The sequence below is a fragment of the Hakea prostrata genome, chromosome 1 (genome assembly GCF_041222555.1).
Source record: "Hakea prostrata isolate BN-2017 chromosome 1, UWA_Hpros_2, whole genome shotgun sequence".
Taxonomy (NCBI): Eukaryota; Viridiplantae; Streptophyta; class Magnoliopsida; order Proteales; family Proteaceae; genus Hakea; species Hakea prostrata.
In genome coordinates this window covers 22,822,680-22,845,384 of record NC_142600.1, presented here as the reverse complement: position 1 = coordinate 22,845,384, position 22,705 = coordinate 22,822,680, and the positions used below count along the sequence as shown (strand labels likewise).

Sequence of the window (22,705 nt, the reverse complement as noted above, 5' to 3'; positions counted from 1 at the left end):
TATCAAACCCACCCTGTGCCATCAATGAAGAAAATCCGAAGGTGGTTGTGAGAATCTACTGAAAAAGCCTAAAGTGGGAAATTTTGCATACCTTACTATTGTTTACACAATTGCATGATAAGACAGAATAATGTTTCTTCCATATCGTGTAGCAACAGGACTGTCACAATAGGTTTCACAAAAGTTCTTTTTGGGATCACCACAAAAGAAAGAAAGGAAAAAAAATATTCAGAGCCAGTACAACTTGACAACAGGTACAACAATTCAGGACACGCATCACACAGATCACATCTATACCCTGGCAATCCTTGTTGTTTGGAACCCACCATAGCTTCAGCCCTACCGAGCAAAAGCCAAGCTTCAGAGCAGAAACACATTTTGATGTTACAAGTTACAACTGCCACTTGTCAGTGGCGTTTTCATATCAATTCCCCAAACCCAGAAACCTTGTTCATTAGAAGATAAAGAGAAATTCACCTTTTCCATCCACAGTTTCTATGTTGGCAGCTTTCATTGACTGGTTTTATAGTTCACAGAAAAATATATATATATATCTAGAAAAGCAATTACATTTCATTATAAATGTATATGTATTCAAGATTGTTGCTCTTGAAAGGAAAAGAAAATATGTCCTTTCGATGATTGGCACTAGAAAATCATATTGTAGAGCAAGAAAACAAAGAACATCAGTCCCCAGGTGCGGCGTTCGGCGGGACAATAATAATAAAGAGAGTTATTTAATCTCCAGGAGACCCAAAATCAGAGTAAACATTAATATATGATCCCACGAACTACAAATCCTCCCAACTCCAAGAGCAGAACAGAAAAAACAAAGGAGACCCCTCTTCTAAGAGATGAGTAAGCATTGGGATTATTGATATTGAGCATTAAAAACTGTCCCCCCAGAAGCCAACACACGGGTCTCTCATGTCCCCCATCCAAGTTCCTTATAAAGTCTTCCCTTTCCCCCATTGCGAGCAGGAGTCGAGTTCGAAAGTCCAAAGTCCAAACCCCACTTCAATTTGGCACTTTACCCATTTGGCCATTTCATTTCCCCACTTTCTTGTCAATCTTACCCTGAAAACCCTGACTGCCAGAGGCCCCCTCTCCCTTCTTCTCTCTCACCTTTTGTTGGGCACCATTTCCTAGTGGCCTCGTGTGGGTGACTGGGGAGGGTTTGGTTCTCTGCTTAATTTTCTGTGTGGGTGCGTGTGCGTGTGTTCATCATCTACTAGCTAGAGTTTGAACAAAAAAATAAAAAGGGGTTTCCTTTCCGGGTCTTTCGCTCTGTTCTTTGTCTCTCCATCCTAGAAGAAGTAGGAGTAGCTAGCCATGGCTGCGGGGAGTGGGTCTCCATGTGGTGCCTGCAAGTTCCTCAGGAGAAAATGTGCTTCTGATTGCATTTTTGCTCCTTACTTCTGCTCGGAGCAAGGCCCTGCTCGGTTTGCTGCTATCCACAAGGTTTTCGGTGCTAGTAATGTCTCCAAGCTCTTGTTACATGTTCCTCTCCCCGATCGATGCGAAGCTGTCTTCACCATCGCTTATGAAGCTCAGGCCAGGATCCGCGATCCTGTCTATGGTTGTGTTGCTCATATTTTTGCACTCCAGCAACAGGTGGGTCATGGGTCACCTTCTCCCTTCACTGTTCTGGTCTTACTTAGCAAATGAATAATGAAACCTTTGATTGCAATCCTCGTTGATTTTGATGAAGTTTCTTTTCTACTGACACTCAGGTAGCATACTTGCAAGCCCAGTTGATTCAAGCGAAGGCTCAGCTTGCTCACAACCTAGCAGCTAGTTCAAAGTCATTAGAGAACCACTGGCCTTCTAGGACAGCAGTGCCAGCCGTTGGTAGTCGAGAAGAAGTGTCTCCCCATGTCCCGTATCCGGCCTACATGCATTCCCTGACACCTCAGAGCTCCCTGGATTTTCTGGACCAGAATAATGATGGAATAGTTATGCAGAACATGATGGACAGAGATGATCTACCCTTCCAACCTTGTGCTAAGAAGAGATTGTCCACCAATGACTTGGGTGAGCTTCAAGCTCTGGCTCTTAGGATGATGAGGAACTAATTCATCCTCTCCCCGACCCCCCCTTTTTTGTTCTTTTTCTCTTTCTCTCAATGTGATAAGGGTAATGATTAAAGATCAATTCCTGTTGGGGTTGTGCCTGTAAATACAAAGAGCATGTGGGCAGAAAACAGACCATAATGTGATGAAAAGCCTTTTAAGGCCTCTGCTTTTCTTGGGAGTAAATACAAGATCAATGCCAATTAGTAAATGGTAATAGTTTCTTGATACTATTTTTCCTCAATTCTCTTGCTTCTCTGTCACTCTTACCTCTTGTGTCCATTAATTAGCTTTAAATGGTGTCACTGCCATAATGTTAATGTGCTTGTATGAAAGAGAGACTGCATAGAAAAAGAACCCTCCATGTTAATTATGCAGACTTTTTGACTCATTGTTATGGTTTTCCCCATAAGAAATTAAACTATGATGCATGGTCAAGGAGTCACCTGATGTAGATGAATTGCTTTTCTTCTTTTCCTCCATCCCAATAAGTTCTAGTTTCAACTGCACTTTCAAGATTAGTGAAGTTCTGTTCTTTTTTCTTTTCTTAACAAGGGTGGTGAGATCTCCAATCAGTAGACAACTATGTGAAGACTAACTTGGTGCTTTTGACATGAGTGGCTTGATAATATTAAATATAATAAAATAACAATTTTTTATCACTTCTAAGTTGTAAGGGGTCCCCTCACTTGAAAAACCTTTGTGGAATGGGTTCAGATTTAACTGATATCCCTCTTAACTTATATACCCACTAGGTGGTCCCGCATGACTAGTTTCTGTTCAGTAGAAGTAGGTTCACCTAACATAAACTAAACAGAAAAAGAAAAAAAGAAAACGTAACATAAACTTAAGAATGCTTACATTAATGGTTTCCACTGCTCTATGAACTTGTAATCAGTTACATGGAAGAAATGTTTGCTTGATAGAATACACAGCAGAAACAACCAAGTCTTAGTAATGTTTGCTAATCAAGCAACAGCTAAGGCTCAAATCCTACATGGGGCTTGAGCAACAATTAAGTTTGTTGGGAGTTCAGCAGAGTAGACAAGCCAATATAGAATGTGGCTTTTACTACATACAAGTTATACCATAGTCCTTTGTGCTTGGATAATAGGATGGTTAGAGAAAAAGGTAAAGGATTTGCTGTGACCCAAATCTTCTGTTTGGATAACAAGAGAACAATTGCCTTTTTAGGGAAGAGAGTTCTACATAGATTTTTTTTTCCATTAGGTAGTGGATAAGTTACTCAAAAGTATCAAGTAGATTAGAGTGGCCATTGTCAATGTATGTCATCTTAGCTTCATTTTAATTAGAAATAGGGCAGTAGGTTCTAATGCCTGGAGAGTAGTATGCCCAGAAAAAGGGGTGTAAGATTATTGTAGGATGATAGGAGTGAAACATGATCCAAGTATCCTACCTTGAAAACAAGAGCCATAGTTGCTTTTTTAGGAAGAAACATACATAATTTTACCATAATATTATTATTTAATTAATTGCTTGTCATATGTATGAATAAACAATTCGGTGAGCCCTTCCACGGATAAGTAACTCAAGCATCAAATAGAACAGATAGTAGCCATTGTCAGTAAAAATCTTCTTTGCTGTATTTTAAATAGGATTAGGACACTAGGACCTAGTGTCTGGACAACAACATGGCTGGCTAGAGAAAAGCAATAAACTGAAAGCTTATGTATAATAGCAGGATTGAACATGACCCAAATCTTCTAGTCAGATAACAAGAAGATATATGATTATTCAAATTCTTATCAAATGCATCAATAAACAATACAGCAACAAGAAGATACATAGTTATTCAAGTGCTTATCAAATGCATCAATAAACAATACAGAAATCCCTCCATGATCCGATATTTTCCGTATTCAACAAGTTAAGTAGGAAAAACAGGGCCAAGCAACGTGCGTAGATTTATGAAGCTTCATTAAAACAATAGGGAAAGCAATGTAAAGGATGAGGGAGGACTGGTCAACAAAACATTGTTTGTGATACACTATTTAGTTAGTTCTGGACAGTCCCTCTATAAATTATTCCAGAGCTCTTTAGTTTCTGACCTTTTAGTTATTTTCTGTACCTGCAAGTGGCCAAACTACTTTGAATTTTAGGAGCTCCAAGTTTGATCATATATGTTATTTTGATATGCAGTTGAGTCATGAAATTCTAAGGCATATCCAATCTTGTCCCATGGCGTGTTACAGTTTCTCACCTAAATCATAGAGCATTAAATGTAATCGAATTAATGGAAATAGAGAGAATAGAAATATGTTTACCTAGCAGAGTCCATGATCAACATTTGTGTGAATATACTCTGCTATTAATAATAATTATGAAATATTCATACTTAAAAACCATTAATTTAAGTGAGTGTTTGGATGATATTGACTTGGGCTAGAGAGTTTATATTAGAATAAGGAAAAAATAAAAAAAGAAAGTAGAGAACTTTAGCTAAAAAGGAGAGAGCTAAAGATGAGAAAAGAAGAGTTACCCATGTTCCAATGTTCAAAAGAAATGTGATGCTTATGAGTATGCTTTATAAGTGCGTGCAAAATTTTGTGTTTGAATGAATGTCACAGGACACTTTGGAGTTCGAACTGTTTGAAGGTTGAAGCCTCTGTTTTACTTCTTAAGTTCAGGAAAAAAAAGAAAAAGAAAAATTGCAAGCAGAGGGTGTTATGCTACTTTGTAGTGAACAATTTAGAATGGAGGAAATGAGAAAAAAGGGTTGGACCGACTCTGGGGAAAGCACGAAAGTTTGGGTGGAGTCGAGAAGGACATCTCTTTGTCTGCAAGCATGGGGTATGATCTAAGCCATCCATATTCAACAAAAGTGGGGTCTGGTGCTCTCTGTCCTGGGCTTCCTTTGTCTTTATGGTAACGGCCCTGATTCCTTCTTTTTTGTAGCATTTTCGGGAAAGCTAGAAGAGAAGCCAGACAGAGAGAGTAGCTTTCTTCTTTAATGAAGTGAGAGCGTGTTGTTCTGAGAATGGGGTCTTTCTTTGGTTCAGTGAGGACCATCCCACTTGCCTGGTGTTTTGCGAAGACAACAACAGAAGTAGAGCCAGAGAGCTCAGAAAGGCTACAAAAGAGGACTAATGTGTCCCATTGAAAAGATTGGCTTTATTGAGCTTTGAGTTGAATATGAACTGGAAAATGTCTTTGGTACAAGACCATGGAAGGAAGATGATCAAGGGGGGGTACCTAATGGGTTTGGTGGGCCTTCTTATTAGCATATATATGGCCAGAGGAAGAAGAAGAACATCAGCTTTTTGATAGACTTTTAATAAAATTGGTTGTGTCACTGAACCCAATTCATTATTGCTGCGGTTTAAACTTCGAGGGTGAGGGGATTAGTTACCCAATTCAATAAGACCAAGGTGCTCCTCAAGGAATTCCACTCAAACAGGAAATGACCCACTGATCATTTTGTGATTTGTCTTGTGGCGATTATTCCAAAGTTCCAATCAGAAGGTTAGAAAGCCACTTACTGCTTCATGGAATCTATGGTGGGGGCCCCATATTAATGGTTGCTGTTGGATTGAAATAAAGAACAGATGTTGAGCATCATCTATTAGTTTCTTTTTTTTTGGTAAACAGCATCATCTATTAGTTTCAGGTACTTGAATTGTATCAAAAATATGTTGTGTAAGATAGCTTAAGAAGTTTCAATGGGCTATTTACTTCTGGTTCAAGTTTTACCCCCCCTAGATCTGTGCCAACCAAAACCCCCCTCCCCCCCCCCCCCCCAAAAGTTTGTTTTAATAGAAAAAGAAAAAATATATGTTAACTAATACTAAAATGATTAGATTGTGTGCTGCAAAAGATACAATAATTTATACACATACCTGCATGTGAGTAGTAATGGCTGATCTCAACTATCCATTTTAAATATGGATGCCCATGGGTGACCACATGTCAGCATTTTTGTAGCCTACCTTGACCAATTGACCCACCATTTCTTGGACTTTTCTCTTTGTATTGTCATTTGAGGGTTCACACTTCAAATTCAAAAATATAACCAACAAAGAAAATGGTTGCTTTCTTACATGGTAAAAAGCACTTTTGGGCTTATATTGTTATCACTTAGACTATAAAAGGGGAGCCTCCCAGCTAACAACTAAGCTGATATTTTGAGGATCATGACCAACATATTTCTGGTTAGGGCAGGTTTTGGACTAATGTTTGGTGAACAATAGTTATAGTTTGAAGTTAAAACATCGAAATAGTTTTCTAATAAAAATTGCTGGGTTATGATTGTATAAGAAAACTGTCCCATGAACTCTGTTTGTGCAGAGTCTTTGACACCGAGTTCATCCTTTTTTCCCTCAATCATTAGAGCAAAGCCAAATCTTCCTTGGTTACATGGTTCTAAATTCATATCCCATATATAAAGTATTATATGGGGTGAGTTAAGGTTCATGTAATCTGGGTTTCTTGTGGGGCTTAAATTAACTTGCATAGGTTCAAGGATTTCCTTTTAAGCTAAAAAATAAATCATTTTATAAACCATATCAAGAAGGAAATGTATGTATGATATACACGTTACTGTAATACTTAAAGAAAGAATTATTCATGAGATATATTAGATGATGTCCTTGTCATGTAGGTAAGATGTATCATTAGGTTGTTAAGACTTAAAGATGATTAGTTAGCTCTTACATTCTCAATGTAATTGTTGACATTTTTTCATGATTATTTTCCAAATTAATTTTGTTGGACAAAGTCCTCAAGTGTTAAGTCACAACGCCAGGTCCAATTTTTTTCAGGTCATCCAATATATAATTCTTATATGTTGGACTTCCTTCAATTTGTTCCTTCTTTTATTCCGTAACCACTTGCTGCTTAGCAGCACCCAGCTCAAGTGCACTATCTGATGTAAACCCTAATACTATCTTACGAGAGAAACCCATGAAACCTAATACCAATTGCTTCTCTTAGAGCTATGTTGGTAGATCATTTCGGCTAAGCATGGGTCACTTTATTGAAGTTTGGTAAGGATGCAATCTCAGAGAACACATTTCAAAGTCTCAGTTTCTTCAAGAGATGAACAGAAACTAAAGACCATGAACTGGAAGCCATCTTGGTTACTCTATCCAGGAGATTACTAGAAAAGTGCATCATTTAAGAAATTAATTTTCTTGCATAATTGTAGAGACAGGAGATTGCAGATGTGTCTTTGACTTATTTTTAATGGATTGGATTGAGAGTTTAACTAATCCGTAAGTTCCAGATAACTGCACCAAGTATTATCTAACAAATTATTATCAACGACAGAAGAATATGAATCTTCTACGTACTAATTAATGATGGCAATGAGATCCCCAGATAGAAAATCCTTGAATACTCAAAGGAGAATAAAAGGGGTTCTACTTTCCTATATTTTAATTGAATTATTTTTCCATGACCTGTACTTCAGGTACATATCAATAGTATACTGTTGCAGCATGGAGAAGATTTTGATATCATTGTAAGAAATGTATAAATCTCTGCAGAATACTGACAATATTATAAAATTACTTTAAAAACGATTACTTTTATGAGTATGGAAGTCCATGAGATACTATGTTAGCTCCTTATTAATTGAAAGTTTTAATGTTAATAAAGAGCACCTCACAACTACACTATAGTTTCCCATACTTTCTTTTCTATATATTATTAAGTTTATGAAGGGAGAAGAAAAAAAATATATATATATATATATATATTTGCAAGCTAGCTACCTGGGTCTCTACTAGGGTTTAGATCTTGGGTTTTATTCAGTTCATTATTTAGGCTAATCAGCAAGAACAAAATGTGTATGTTATCTTCATTGTTTTCATTTGAAAACGGATTACACTATTATCTTATCCATTACAAGCATACGTACACAAGATCTCTTACATAGAATAGACTATATAGAAGGTGAATCTATCTAAGGATACAAGCTTTTCGAGGGATCCTAGCTAAGCTTATTTATAACAGGAAAGTGCACGTTTAGAAGCAATATCTAATAGTTACGCTTCAAAATTGATGAAGATTACATCCACACCGATTTGACTAAGGCTGCTTAACCCGTGTCATGAACGTTGAAGATAAGAATAAGCAACTGATTGAAGGTCTTCTGTGTCTTGGAAAGCCCATTTCCTGTTGCTATTTTGCATGTCAGGAGGAGCCATGAAGTGAGATGGGTCATGACCAACAAAACTAGTAAATGAGTGGTTCTCGTCAGGCATGACAGGATTGTGATAATCACCCATAGAGTTAGGATCCATGAAACCACTATTGTAGTTTGACATACTTTCAGTATGGAATTGATGTTGCATCCTTGATTCTTCTAAATGAAGCAATCCTTGAACATCCTGTGGATATGAAGGAAATTTCTCATGAAACCCATCTTCTTGTGGGCTTGAAGTAGTAGAAGCACTAACTACGCTCTGTGCTGCTTGTGCCTTGAGAGAGACCAACTGTGCCTGTAGATTGACAACCTGCATAGTTTCAGACAAGAGACTGGTTAAGAAGACATATAATTCACAGGTTTGATTTGTGCCTTAACTGCAATGCTTAAGTGTGCAAGTTTCAGTGGAAGTAAATTAACCTGTTGTTGAAGTGCAAAGATATAAGAAACACAACCATATATAGGATCCTGAAGCCTTGCTTGAGCTTCATATGAGATTGTAACTGCAGCTTCACAACGATCAGTCACAGGCAGGTGTGCAAGGAGCTTGGAGACATTACTTGCTCCAAACACCTTGTGGATTGCAGCAAAGTGTGTTGCACCTTGTTCATGGCAGAAATATGGAGCAAATACACAACCTTTAACACACTTCCTCCTCAAAAACTTGCAAGCTCCACAAGGAGATCCCAAACCTGTCATTTTGGCTCTTGAAAGTCTTCTTGGTGATTCTTTCTGCTCGAAGACCAGTGTAAGCAACGATCCCAATCTTTATAAGCTCCAGAGGAGAGGAAGGTGGATGACATTATAATCAATATTTAATAACATTTTGTCTCCTTAATGGGCAACAAACCTTTTTTTTTTCTGTATAAAACTTCTTTCACCCATCTTAAGTCTTTATTAACATACCAGATTCCATTTGAGCATTCCTTAAAACGACAAAAGAACTAACGAAAACCAATCCTCTTCAAAACGACAAATTAAAGAGTTAACATAAACCAAACCTTTCTCACTCATAATACTGTGTTTGATCATTGAGTGTGACTTGCAGTTTTATTTTCACTCCTGATAGACATATTGCTCCATACTGTGATTAGTTGTAGAACATCCCTATATGGGAAATTCTCGGGTGGCAAAAAGGCCCAGTTTCCAAGTTTGTTCCTTGGAAACCACGAGGTACATGTAACTTCATGATAGTTGCTGTAACGAAACCCTAGATTTGGAAAGAACCGTACACAGATGGTTGTCAACCGGCCTGGAACAAAAATGCTTTGAGTTCATAGCATGTGAGTGCACATAATCTCTCCAATTCCTTTTTGGAATTTGGTGCTGAGTTCACTATTTCCATTCATGACAAAAGTGTGAATTAATAAATATAATAGAATGGATTCAAATCTTCCATACTAATTAAAAGTTTCAGACTACAGGAATGATCATCAATCAAAATATATAAAAAGATTCAGTATAGCTGCAGGACAGCTTTGATTATCTCATTGAGTTGATTCTCTTGTTTGAGAAATCTTTAAACGGCCAATGGAATGAATGAATCATCAAATAAGAGTATAGAAACATCCATGCCATGTCGTTTATGAACAGTAGTGTACGAATTGGTATATAATATCCTCAAATTATGTCTCAAACTACAGGTCATCCCCACTTATAATACATGTAAATGTGAAAATGGGAGAGCTCAGAAGAAGAAGCATATTCCAGAAAGGAATGAAACAAAAGATAGGGCCAGTAGGAACAAAACACTTGGATCCAAAGGAAAATACAAACACAGAAAGAAACAGGAAGCTGGGGAGAGGGTGAAAGAGACTACTTTAATTTTCTTCTTGTATTTGTTTTAGTGTTTCAGGTCAGTCATTACAGCTTGTGCTTGTCGAGCAATAGCTTTGGATTATCTTTAACTAATCTGATATACAATCATTAATCATTTTCAATCACTTCCTTGTGTATCACACAGGAAGCACCAACATGTAGACCATGGTTATATGTGCACACAGGTCCCACCCCCCATGCCTAATAATAACAACACAACACAACAAAACTTAACTTCTCTCATCTCTTCGATTTCCCTAAAAGTAACTCTTAGAGACTAGAGTTTCCCAATAAATCAAGAGTTAACTATGGATAGTGACTGGACTATAGCTTATATGTCTTATTGGGTGTAGGATTTCAGTCATGTACACTTGTTGGCCACTTAACCGTGCACCTAGTGAATGAAGGCAAATTAATCAATGGGGATAGTATCTTATTATAATCTTCTTGAACAATAATGTGGAGGTTCAACTAATCTTGCGAAAACACATTCAAATCTCCTTTGTTTTTCCTTCCTAATCTTGCTTGACATTTAAGCTCCCTAGCTAGCTAGAAACCATTTTTTTTATCCTTCCAATGTGACTGTGGTTGGATCTTTTAACCAACCAATCCTCAACTCTTTTATCCTCTCAGATCTTAGTAGTCTCTGAGCTCCCTTCCCTGTTTATCCCACTTACCACACAGCTTTACAGTATCTAAAAGCTAGGATTGTGTCCAGTTCTATTAAGTTCATCAACTATAGTGCCTTAATTTGTTTGTTTCCAGAAAATTTACTGTTTGGGAGTTTCTCCAAAATAAAAGGAAATTATATTAGGGATATGGATGTGTTGTGTTTATGTTCTCAATTTCTATCTTGTGTTTTAACATATGTATCAAGGGAGTAAAACAGCTTTTGACGTTGTAGAAACGTTGATATTCTTGTGTCAACACCTCCTGGAGCTGCAAGGCCCCCGCTACGACACTGGTTGATGCAGAATCAGATTTGTGCTCTTCTTGAACATTTTGTCGGCTGATCACGAGGATGAGAGGGAAGGGCTTGGTCCTATAGTGTTGAAATTTTCTTTGACCTCTAAGTCTCAACCGGTGAGTTACTCATCAGAACGAGAGCCTTAAGGGGATTTGTATTCACTATCATAGCTAGGGAAGAGCAAGAAAATGGCTATGAATGCCATTTTTACTGACAGTTGCAAATGTTGTGTCCAAATCTGACTCCTTGTGAGTTGCTAAAGTCCATAAATTCCAAGAGAGAGAGAGAGAGAGAGATTTTTAGAGAGTGAGGATGAGAGAGTTTGACAAGAAATCTACATGGTTCAGTTGATCTTTGCAACCTATGTCCATGGGAATCTGATTTGCTTTCTTGAGATTGACTGTAGTACATATTACATATTTATAGTTACATGAGTCATGTGCAACATTAATCTTGGACTCTTACTCTAGAGTTTGAATTACACAAGTTATCTATTTGTGTTTGGTATGAACTATATCTCTTGTGTGTACAATTTTGAGTCTAATCCACTTGTGGATAAGATGCAATCTGGTGGAGTCTCTTAAGTAGTTGAGTTTGAGAGGAGTTCTTGAAGTCTTGCACGCATGGAGGTAGTTGAGTTTGAGTGGAGTTCTTGAAGCCTTGCACGCATGGAGTGGTGGCGGCTAGGAACTCTAGATTCGGCTAGGGTTGCCTATGGTTTTCCTGTTTTGCCCTCGAATTGCAAAAAACCAGAATTATCCGTAACATGAGTGAACCATGGTTGAGCTTTAGGAGATCAGTCCAAAAAATGTGCATAGAAGACAAGACTGAGTGCAGGTGACTTGTGTGATCGAGAAGTCGCCTCCAAAGAACAAGTCAGATTTAAATGCAACACAACACCACCCTGAGAATGGGGCTTTAAATGTCCAAATTAGACAACATGGAAGTAAATAAGCACTAGAGTTAAATGTGGTAGATAAGGGAAATTTGTATGAAATTGACCCTTCAGAGACATTGGATTGTCCAGCTAGTGCAAATCTCCTTGGTCGACATGTAGGTTACAAAAATTGATCGTTCTGACTTGTCAACACTTGCCATGGATATGACAGTGGCGATCTGACTTGACATAGGTCCTGATATGATGCAATTGACAATTTGGCGGGTGTGCCACCGCCTAAGGAAGATGTGGGATGTAATGTCTAGCTAATGTGTCTTTTGTTAGATATGGTCCTAAGGTTTTCCGAGGTGATGGGTGTTCCTTAATTCCCCCCCCCCCCTTCTTGCACAAGAGCTTTTAAACGGGGGATGATGCCCCAATCGTCATGATGGGAACATTCCTTCCTCCCAACGTCTCGAATTAAGCCCTTAACCGCGGTGGTAATCCTCATGCCTCATGTATGCTTGTTGAGCTCTAGAGCTTTAAATGGTGTCACGAGGTCGAACCCTGGATCTATTTTGTCATTCTTAGTTTAATTACCACTCATTGGTCCGACCATGGGTTTGAGATCGAAACTCCAAGACTTGTTGCATATGTTTAGGATCTTAAATGAAGATGTTTTATTTGTTTGATTCGAAAGACTCAAACATGTAACGAGGCTAAGCATAACCCATCTATCTTTTTCTCTTTTTTTTTCCTTCCATAGGAAACCCATCCTTTGAAGAGAAGGGGGGATTAAAATAAACCCATTCATGTGAAAAAGAAAAAAGAAAGAGTGATTTAAAAATAAAGGAAGGTGGGCAATAATGCAAGTATCCCAAGTCTTTGTCGTATCTCCATTCCCCACCTGAACCCTCCCAAATCCACAATTCAAAACCGTACGACCAACCAAATCATAAGGCAAAGTAATCAAGAGAGAGAGAGAGAGAAATCTTGAATTCATCCACAACAATGAAGCCAATAAGAAATCTGTTTAAAATGCGAGGTTCACTATCTAGTGCCAAGCCTTGGTTATTCAGCTAGCTCTTGTTCTAGAATTTGTAGCAATTAGAGACTCTTATTTTATAGGGTGTCTTAAATTACAATCGTTTCAGATTGTCTAGTTGCAATTCTTGTCTTCAATAATTAGATTACAAGCTCAGCTTGATGTTATCTAATTTTGTGATGTGTACAGGTCAAACAAATTTTATGGTGATTATCTTGATAGAGGATTTAAGAAGTTTTGCTTGAGTCATGCTTGATGGTAGTGTCACTTTCTTTTCTTGTACGGGTAGGTTTTAGATTATGTTTAGGGAGCCGACCGAAAAAGAAAAACAATAGACATTTGTTAGAATTTCCTTTTCTCATAACTTTTTTATTTTCTTTAAACTTTTTTTAGAACTTAAAATGGTGAAATACCACTACAAGAGGCGCACTTGCTGAACTACCTCTGCAAGAGCATACTTGCTGTACTATTTGCAACTTGTGTTCCGGGGGCTGTTATATCCAGCCAAAACTGAGGCATATAGAGGCCGACATGTCAGGCTAAGAGAAAATCCATCTGACGCTGGCTCTCAGTGGTCATGTTGTACTATAAATACGCCTTACCTAAATCGTATAGGGTAATACGTATTTCCTTCCCTTTAGTTCTTGGCAACTCAGTTTAGAACTTTTAAAAATCTAATCTTGAGGTAGTATTGTTTTCTAGTATAACTTGATTGTCGGAGACGACTATCCAACCACCCAAGTGGGCCTTGCAGTCGCTGTTTATCAATCTCTATGAATAGATTTCAACTAGATCAACCAAAGGCTTGATAGTGGCTCTCTTCAAAGATGAGGTAATGGTTGCAAGAAACATCATTATCTAATAATAGATTAAATTTATACACCTCTCAGGCTCTCCTCATGATTTACAACCCTCTGAGGTTGGAAATGTTCAAGAAAGACAGAAAATAAAGGAGGGGAAACTGTAGAATCATCACTGTGTTTACTTCACCCCAAAACCCCTATAAAAAAAGGAACTAGGAAAAACAAATGCTTGATCTCACAATAGAAATGTTTTTTTTTTTTTTTGGGGTCAATGGTCTCACAGTAGAAGTTACATAAGCATGGAGATATTTCTCTGAGGCGAGGGGGGAAGGGGCCCACTCATCATAGGTTCTGATTTGATGACATCTGGTAGGTCTAATAAGATAATATGAAATAAATAAAGACAAGGCTCGTCCTTGATAATGACCTCTCCGACCAAGTAGGGTTGGGAAGGAAGGGAAACTTTCGCTTTTTCAACCAACCAATCAATCAATCAATCAACTACTTCTTCACTTTTGCACCGGCAAAAAAACAGAAAATAGCTGCTCTTTGCCTTTGCGTTTGCGTTTGCCTTTGCCTTTCGGTAAATTATAATAGGCTTGAATTTGGTTGGTTGGGCAATGATAGTGCATGTACTATTATACCCCGCCTTAAATGGCATTGACCTGTGGACAGTAGGTAGGTCCCACCACATTAATTAGTCCCCGTGGTGGAAATCATTGCTACCGCAGACCATACATACTCTCGAGTCTCGATATGGAAGATCATATACCATACGTGTAGAGAGAGAGAGAGAGAGAGAGAGAGAGAGAGAGGAGTGAGTGTGTGTTAGTGATGCGCCGCTTTCTGATGTGTACACTTTGAGGGAGATTGCCCTGCTGCACATGCGCAATGGGAAAACACCACGCTTGCTCACGTCACCCCATCCCCCCATGGTTTCCTCTAAATCTTTCTTCGGATCCTCTTCTCTTATTGAAAACTGACACCACATCACACGGGTGGGTGGGTGGGTGAATCGGTGAGTGCTGTATTCTGATATGTGGGTCCCACAACCACATCAGCCAATTTATTCCCCCCTTCCCCTCTTCTGAAATAATCAAAGTATAAAACCACAAACACATCAGAGGCATCAACACTGCTAACTTACGTGTTGTTTTGGCAACGCTCTTTTGGAGCTGTTTCTTATGCTCAGGACTATTTCTTGTTTGATAAAATCTTGTTTGGTTAAATGCGTCGAAAAATGTGTGTCGGGCATGAACCGAATGTTTTGGCACACTTCAGATCATGCCCAAAAAGCTTCAATAGTTTTGAAGAAAATGCAAAGTCACATTGTCACTTTTATATTGACGATGGACAATTAGGTCTTTTTACATCAAAACATAAACTTGCCAAAATCAAACCCTAAACTCAATCCTCTAGCTCTTGTTCATTGTCTCACAAAGAAGTTGCTTATTCTTGTTCAATCTCCATTTGCATGGCTCATCGTCTCTCTACAGTCTCCCTCTATGAACCTATCCGTTATCTCTACCAAACCAGAATCCCCAGGCCAAAAGACAAGTTCTTTATTCTTCTACATATCAATTGTTTCTCAGTGTATCTTATTGTTCTGCAAATCCCTTTTGAAGATGTTCTACAGTTGACACAATGATTAGTAGTTGCTTCTATCTCAATTGCCCCTGGAAGTAATTGCTTATGTTTCTGCACTAACCTTCCTTGAAAACATCGTTTTGCATCAAAAGATATAATGAGTTAGTTTCTAATTGAAATTTAATTTTTTTTTCTTTAAAAGTTACACTTTATGGGTAAACATTAGATGATTATTGAGAATGACATTTATAAATTTTATATTTACTTTTAATAATTATTTTTAATATGCTAGCTAGGAAGAGAAATAATGATATTTCACAGATAGAATGAGAAAAAAAAATATTAAAATTTAAAAAAAAAAAATGAGGGGACCTTTGGCCCTTGTGTGGCTCCACCTCTGATTAAGCTTGATTGGATTGATCGAAGAAAGACCAGACAAGAATGGCTTTGGATATTGATGGTGAAATGTGGCCCTCCTCAACTGGTCAAGCCGACACAGAGGTGGCTGATGGGGTCGCTCAACGTCTCTCTCTTTGAACATCATTCCCAGACAACTGAGCCTCCTGGATTTAACTTCTTCTCTGTTGTTTCTTCTAATCTAAATCATACAATTAAACAATTCTTATCTACTACGACTAGATAGAAATAGAATGTAACATCTCACCTTTCGATCCGGAAAACTAAACTAAAACCTGATTTGATGAGACCACCTTCTTTTTTCAAATTTTGGTTTTATTATTTCAATCATTTGCTTACACAAGACTTCATGACTCCTTGACCAAATCATATGCTATACAAGTTGGTAACCCTAATTTAATGTTGCGTGGAGGGTTTTGCATGATGCCTGGGTGGAGCTGAGTAGAAGATTTGAAGTTTTGATATTAAGAAAGGAAATGTCATTGTAGATCTAATCTAGTCTTAATCATTTGATTACTATATGTCAGATGTCTCCACAGGTAACTCTCCCCCTGCAACGGGAAAATTGTTTGAATATTGTGTAATTAATGTGCAGCACCTGCAGCGAATGGTCGAGAGAGAGAGATTTTCACACTTTTAAGAAAGAGATGATTTCGATCTCGATCTCGATCATTTGCAGCACTGGAGTCGAACTCTTGCAATAGAGACAACATGCATCTATTGAACAATGGGATTATGAGAAATCATCATCAAAGTCATAATCATGGGTGTCTTTCCCAAGTTCCAATAAACAAAATTTCACGATATTTGCTGGTTTGGTTTTCCTAATGATTGTGGGACATTAAGTGGGACGCTACGTAGCTTCATTTCAAAGACTAGTTTTCTATCTATGTATACATAGATTAATAGTGCATGATTAGGGTGAAACTGGTCATCTAAATTTGGATTAATTAAACATTGTTGTTTGAATAGGGTGCAAGTTTTCCTAGTCTTCACCATGACCCGGGGTAATCTTTCTGTTAAATATAACCAGAAAAGACAACCAAGATGTCAAAACTTTTTCTTTTCAAATTCCAAATTCCAAAAGATGCCTCTTGTGGGTCTTCCTTCATTAGAAGACACTCAAGACCAGAAAGGCTCCTGTTCCATGACCTAGTTTATTGCTTGAAGCCTAGCTAGACTTCCTTCTCATGAGGAAAAGCTATGGAACATAAAAGTTTATCTTCATTTACAAGACCCTTAGATCAAGGGGAAACAATATAATTAATGATGGCCCGACATAACATAGATCAAGTTCCTCTTGGAAGCTATTGGATTTCAAACAAATATGTCTTCATTAACATTGAAAATTCAACAATCTAGGCAACCCAAAAGCCATGCCTAAAGGTTCCTCAAATTTATTTGGCTCTTCATATGCCAACATCAACTAGATTGGTGGGGTTAGAATGTTAGATATGAGTTTCCATCCTCTACCTATCTGGGTAGAGATCTATGCTCTCCTCACACACCTCTCTACCACATATTAAGAGGGAGACCTATCTCTAACTTTCGATGAAATTATTCAGAGGTAATACTCACAGTGGGTGCTGATACGACCTCTCCTAATGTGTAATGGAAAAGTGTCAAGAAAATACAAACTTTGAAACTTCGATCCTCATACATAGAAAATCCAGACTCGTTAGATATATATGTCTTCAAGGTTTTCTTCTTGCAGTCCAGACCGAGATTTCGATCTCGACCGTTAGCAGCAAGCGTTGCACATTAAATGCGCAACATTCAAGTCTCACTCACTTGTTTTTGCTTCTAACAATTTCTGACGACCTAGCTATGGATCTATCTAGTTGGCCCATATCTATATGACCATGTGGGCTTCTCATATTAATTTCTCTCCAAAACAAATATTGGGCTCAGCTCATGACGAAGCCCAAATTTGGCATCTGCTGGGCCTGGGAATACCAAATTTCAATGAGCTTAACAATTAGAGGAGTTCACATTATCATTATCCATCAAGTTTCTGGCATGTCCTCTGGGCTTTTTGACACCCCACCAAAGAGGATCAGCCCAATTTAAAATAATTTTGTGTAGCCAGGAATGTTGTTAATGGGCCACACTAAGTTTTGATCCTAGTCATCTAAAAGGTCATGCTTGATATATAGATTGTCACTTGCAGAAGACCAAACGTAGCTGAGTTTGGCACACACTGATCTTGGATCCTCCAATGGAATCCTTCCTATATGAATAACCACACAAAGAGACTCCATGGATTCTGGTGATCCAGATACAAGATGAACATTGGAAGTTGGTCCAGGCCAAAACCCAGATATATAAGGATATGCTTTCATGATCAAGTGCACATATCTAATCAACCACAATGGATCCCAAGCCAATACAAAATGAGATAAATGAAACTCTCTTCCAAATTCCAATATATCCCCCCAACCAAAAATAAAGTATGAAATTCTCATAAATGTAAAACATGAGGCTGAGCTTTTGCCTCGTGTAAATACCATTTCTTAGACTAAAAGCTGATACCAACAATTAAATTCAAAGTTAGAATTTTGATCACTAAGACAATAAGGTGTTTCGAATCTCTAATGGTGAAGTAGTTAGTAATGGGAGTCACTATAGAGTCTAATCAAATCGCTTTCTTCAATATTACTTCGGTGCGAAGTTTAGTGGATACGAGAAACTCAAGTTTTCTTGTCCATCCTTTTTGAAGTTTCGACACCTTTTGAAGAGTTTACAAGTGGCTCGAATTTTAAGGTTGAGTAACGAAAAATATACATGGACATCTAGAAGAAGGTATATAGACCTTAAATATAGAATATAGAACGAAATTTGCTTTCAAGGATGACAAAAGTAGCATACCCATTAGAATTCTAAAGGAAATTTTGATGGTCTTATACGTGAATGGAACATCAAACATCTATTATTACTTAATTTAAATCAAGCATATTGTTAATTTAATATTTTTCTATTGATTTAGTCCATTTGATAATAACCAATTAAGAGTACTCTTCCCACAGAAGCAGTTGGTAAAGTTATAGTTTTAATGAAAAGAGTCTGAAAACACAAGGGGTATGTTTAAGTCACAGTATGGCCTTCTTCTTCTCAGGGTCATCTCCAGTGACTAGGGATCCAACAAGAGAGAGATGTGTGGTCCATGAATAAAAGCTCTCCCACATACTGTGGACACAACAACAGTGTTTTTCTTTTCCCATTCTATAAAAAACAAGCGAATCCTGATGTAAGACTATGACACCAGAGTGGATATTAGATTAGTGATGGGTATATAGATTCCTCAATATGTGGTCTTTGCTCGTCCCTTTTCAAGCTGAACAGAAACATAGACCCCATAGAGAGAAAGAAAGAACAAAAAATTTAAAAGCAAGCCCTTATCAGAGTGTCTAGTTAAAGGAATGTACTCCAGGACAATATTTTCCCCATGGTTGATTCCTGTGAAACACTGTTTACTGCAAGGAAGATTTGACCTGGGGCTATGCTAGCTCAAAAGAGCATCCTGTATATATATTTTTTTTAAGCAAAGCAAATCTTGGATATTGAGTTCTGAGCTCCAAACCCACCTCCCATCTTTTAACCCCCCCCCCCCCCCCCCCAACCCACTACAGAAAAAAGTAAATCTGAATTGAAGGCAAGTAACAGTAAAAGCATAAATTAATATACCAATTCACAGAAAAGCTTAATGGAGCAGGAAAACCTGCTAATGAATGGTTGGATTAGGATCCTTAGAATTGGAAGATGGACAAGACAGATGAAGCTCATCGACCCAGATGTCATAATCTGGTTATCTGGGAAAAGTATTAGAATCCACCTTTATTGTTTTGGCTGATATTCCCTCAATCTTTGACTCTGCAGTTATATTTTTCTTTCTTTTCTTGCTATGTCATTCTAATGAGATAAGAGAGGTCCCATTGTTATAATCCACAGATGTAGCTGTTGCAACAAGACCCTTAACTATTTGTGATAAAAGGCATGGCTCTAATGAGGTGGAGATAGGCCACCACCAAAACAGGAATATAAAATCACTAGCCCATCAAGTTTAGTTGAAAGAAAAGGACTTCTCTGACTAGACCAGTATCCTTCAAAGCTAAAAAAGCAGCTATCTTTCCATTGTAGTTTAAATAAACTATCTGATCTCTTATCACTTTCCAAGCTTCCACTGTAAAACCAGTGAAGCTCACTAAAGGTCCCCACTTCTGCTCATTACCTTATCTGTTGGTGCTCATGTCTGTGGACTACAGGTTCTTGGCCTATTTGGATGCGAACCCTCCTTATCAATAACCAACCAGAGGAATTTCAAATGAGGAAAAAAGTGAGACAATTGGACCTTTACCTTAGTGCTCTTGAAAAACATACGTAAGAACAGAATCTGGATGATCAGTCCATTTAGATATTGAATAGATTAATGGGTTGAAGTTCTCTCTTTTAACCTCAATAGTCAAACTAAACCTAATCAGCAAACACTTGTCTTGACTGAGGAATCCCATGAATACCTTCTTACTCAGCCCTTATACACAACAAGTAGCATTCAAAGTAGAAGGCTACAGCAACCATTATGGTGTTTTCAAAAATCATATAGGGTATGAGCAAATTCTGAAAGACCAGGCCATTTAAATGTTGAGTAGACTACAAAGTTGCAGGTATTTAATCATTCTAAATTATCAAATTAAACCTAACCAGCAAACCCTGAGCCAGGCTAAACAATACCAAGGACATGCTCTTACCAAACCCTTACGCATCAACAACCATCCCAAATAGAAGCCTAAGTTTAACCATGGAGTTCTCAGACTTCAGTAGATGATAAACAGCATACAAATAAACTCAGCCTTATCCCAATTCCCAACCAAATGGGGTTCCTACAGAGATCCATACCTTCAAACAGGTCCTTCAATGTGAATCAGGTCACTCTTTCATACTGAAGCATATAAGGACCTCTGTTGTGCATGATCATACCATCTCAAAAAGACTTTCTTCCTGCTTATCATAAATTAGAGCTTCCACAAATAAACTCAGATGATAAATTGCTTAGAAGTATCCTAATTCTAAAAGCCTGGCCGTGGCCAAAGAGGTGGTGGTGGCACCGATTGGGAGTCTCTGAGATTGAGGAGCTCAGATGCTTGTAGACTATATAATTTAGACGTGGTTAGCTCCTGCTGTATGAACTTGTTCTTGTTCTATCATTGGTTTCAATCATATCAACTGTTTCTAAACAGCACATACTAGTGAACAGAAATGGTACTGCTAGCACATTTTACCACCTAACAAGAATTGAAACAGAATTAGTCATTTCATTGATGGAGTTCAGACAACATAAAAACACTACACTGCAATTTACTCGGTTAGTCTTCGACAGCTGATATCTACTATGAATAATGGGGAGAACAGTTCAGATTTTTGACCAGATCAAAGCCCAAAAACCTTGCATTGAATCAAATAGATGGAAAAGCTAATCAATAGCCAGTTCACTCCATCTCATTGTAAAGTGGTATCTGGGTGAGGTTCAATTGGAATTGCAGCTTATTGTTGTATTTAGGATCTTTTGGTTCTGTAAAAAGAAAAGGAATTTATTTTTCTTCTTTTTTATGGTATTTATGACATGGAGTGGTAATTGTAATGATTTGATATGATGACCTAATGATGAAATCGAAATGCGATAATGGCGGCGTAAAAGAAAAAAAGAATAAGCACCGACGAAAAGAATCCCACAAAACATAGAAGAAAAAGAAAAGAACACAGAGAGGATCACCATGGGGTATGAAGAAGGATATCCATTTATGAGGTTCAATTGAGAATATATCATTCATATAAGACAACAGAACATAAACCATCTTCAGCTTTACGTTCTGAGTATTTCTGTTGACAATCTCAGTCTGTGTCTCTATTCTATTCTATCTACATCTGGAAACAAAAGAAGACGCAAATGAAGGTGCAGGATCATAATGGAAGGGAGCCGCCGGGTGCTGCCAGGATTTGAAATTAGGCTTCTCCGAATCCGGCAACTGAGAACCCTGACGCGACGATGAATCTTCCCTTGACTTGACTTCCGCGGAGCGATCTGGAAGCTTAGGATTAGGCGAAGCCGGCGACAAGACCAAGGGGGATAAAAGAGGAATAGCAACCTTCCAATCCGAAACGAGTTTTGAAGGCGAATTAACCTGAATAGAAGCTGGCGCTCGCCGCTGCAATCTGGTCGGAGCTTGCTTCTTATTACCTCCGCCGGAATTCCTCCCCTGTGATCCAGCCATTAATCAGCTTTCAACAAGATCTGATTTTCAGCAGCAGCAACAACCACTGAGCTAGAGATGAAGAAATTGAAGAGACCAAGAAAATTTTGTGAAAATAGAAGAAGCGAGAAGTTCGAGTGCAAAATATTGACTAAGTGATGAGATCGAGAGAGAGAGAGAGAGAGAGAAGGGTTTGTTTTGCTTAGCAAGATTGTGGACAGAAGCGAACCAGCGGTTTTAACTTCTTATAGCCACACTACCACAGAGAGAAGAGAGAGAGCGTGTGGCTTACACGTTCTGAGTTTCCACTTTTCTGGTATGTGTAATTTGAGTAAATAATGGAGGGTATATTTGTAAATAGGATCGACTACATTGGACTTTAAACCTTGTTGAGCTGTTAAGTGTTAACCATTCCTTAAGTTTGTTTTGGATTTCAAATACTAAAGTCATGAGATTACCAAAAAAAAAAAAATTTTTTTTTTTTTTTTTTTTTTTTTTTCATTCTCTTTTTTTTTTTTTTTTTTTTTTTATTTTTTTTTTTTTTATTGTTTTTTTTTTGATATTTTTTTTTATTATTTTTGGAATTAAGTATAAAAAAAAGGCTTGTTTGTTTTGGATTTCAAATACTAAAGTCATGAAAATTTCTTGTGAGAGAGAGAAGAAGATGCTAGCATATCCCACAATGGCTCCATGGTGGTTTAAAAACGT

The 22,705-nt window shown here is 37.8% G+C and overlaps 3 protein-coding genes across 3 annotated transcripts; 1 reads left to right on the top strand and 2 right to left on the bottom strand.

Moving 5' to 3' along the window:
- Nucleotides 1-1,329: 1,329 nt before the first annotated feature.
- LOC149028329 (LOB domain-containing protein 16-like) lies at nucleotides 1,330-2,423 on the top strand. Its single transcript, XM_089135874.1, has 2 exons — nucleotides 1,330-1,614; nucleotides 1,734-2,423. The coding sequence occupies exons 1-2, from the start codon at nucleotides 1,333-1,335 to the stop codon at nucleotides 2,073-2,075; spliced, it is 624 nt and encodes a 207-aa protein (XP_088992000.1). The 5' UTR covers nucleotides 1,330-1,332; the 3' UTR covers nucleotides 2,076-2,423.
- Nucleotides 2,424-7,965: 5,542 nt separating this feature from the next.
- On the bottom strand, nucleotides 7,966-8,954 carry LOC149028328 (LOB domain-containing protein 29-like). The gene is made up of 2 exons (XM_089148148.1): nucleotides 8,659-8,954; nucleotides 7,966-8,548 (listed from the first exon to the last, which is right to left on the bottom strand). Exons 1-2 carry the CDS (start codon nucleotides 8,935-8,937, stop codon nucleotides 8,141-8,143), a joined length of 687 nt encoding a protein of 228 aa, XP_089004274.1. The 5' UTR covers nucleotides 8,938-8,954; the 3' UTR covers nucleotides 7,966-8,140.
- A 12,707-nt stretch (nucleotides 8,955-21,661) lies between these two features.
- On the bottom strand, nucleotides 21,662-22,018 carry LOC149028327 (uncharacterized protein At4g14450, chloroplastic-like). Its single transcript, XM_089151074.1, has one exon. The coding sequence runs from the start codon at nucleotides 22,016-22,018 to the stop codon at nucleotides 21,662-21,664; it is 357 nt and encodes a 118-aa protein (XP_089007200.1).
- Between the last annotated feature and the right edge of the window lie 687 nt (nucleotides 22,019-22,705).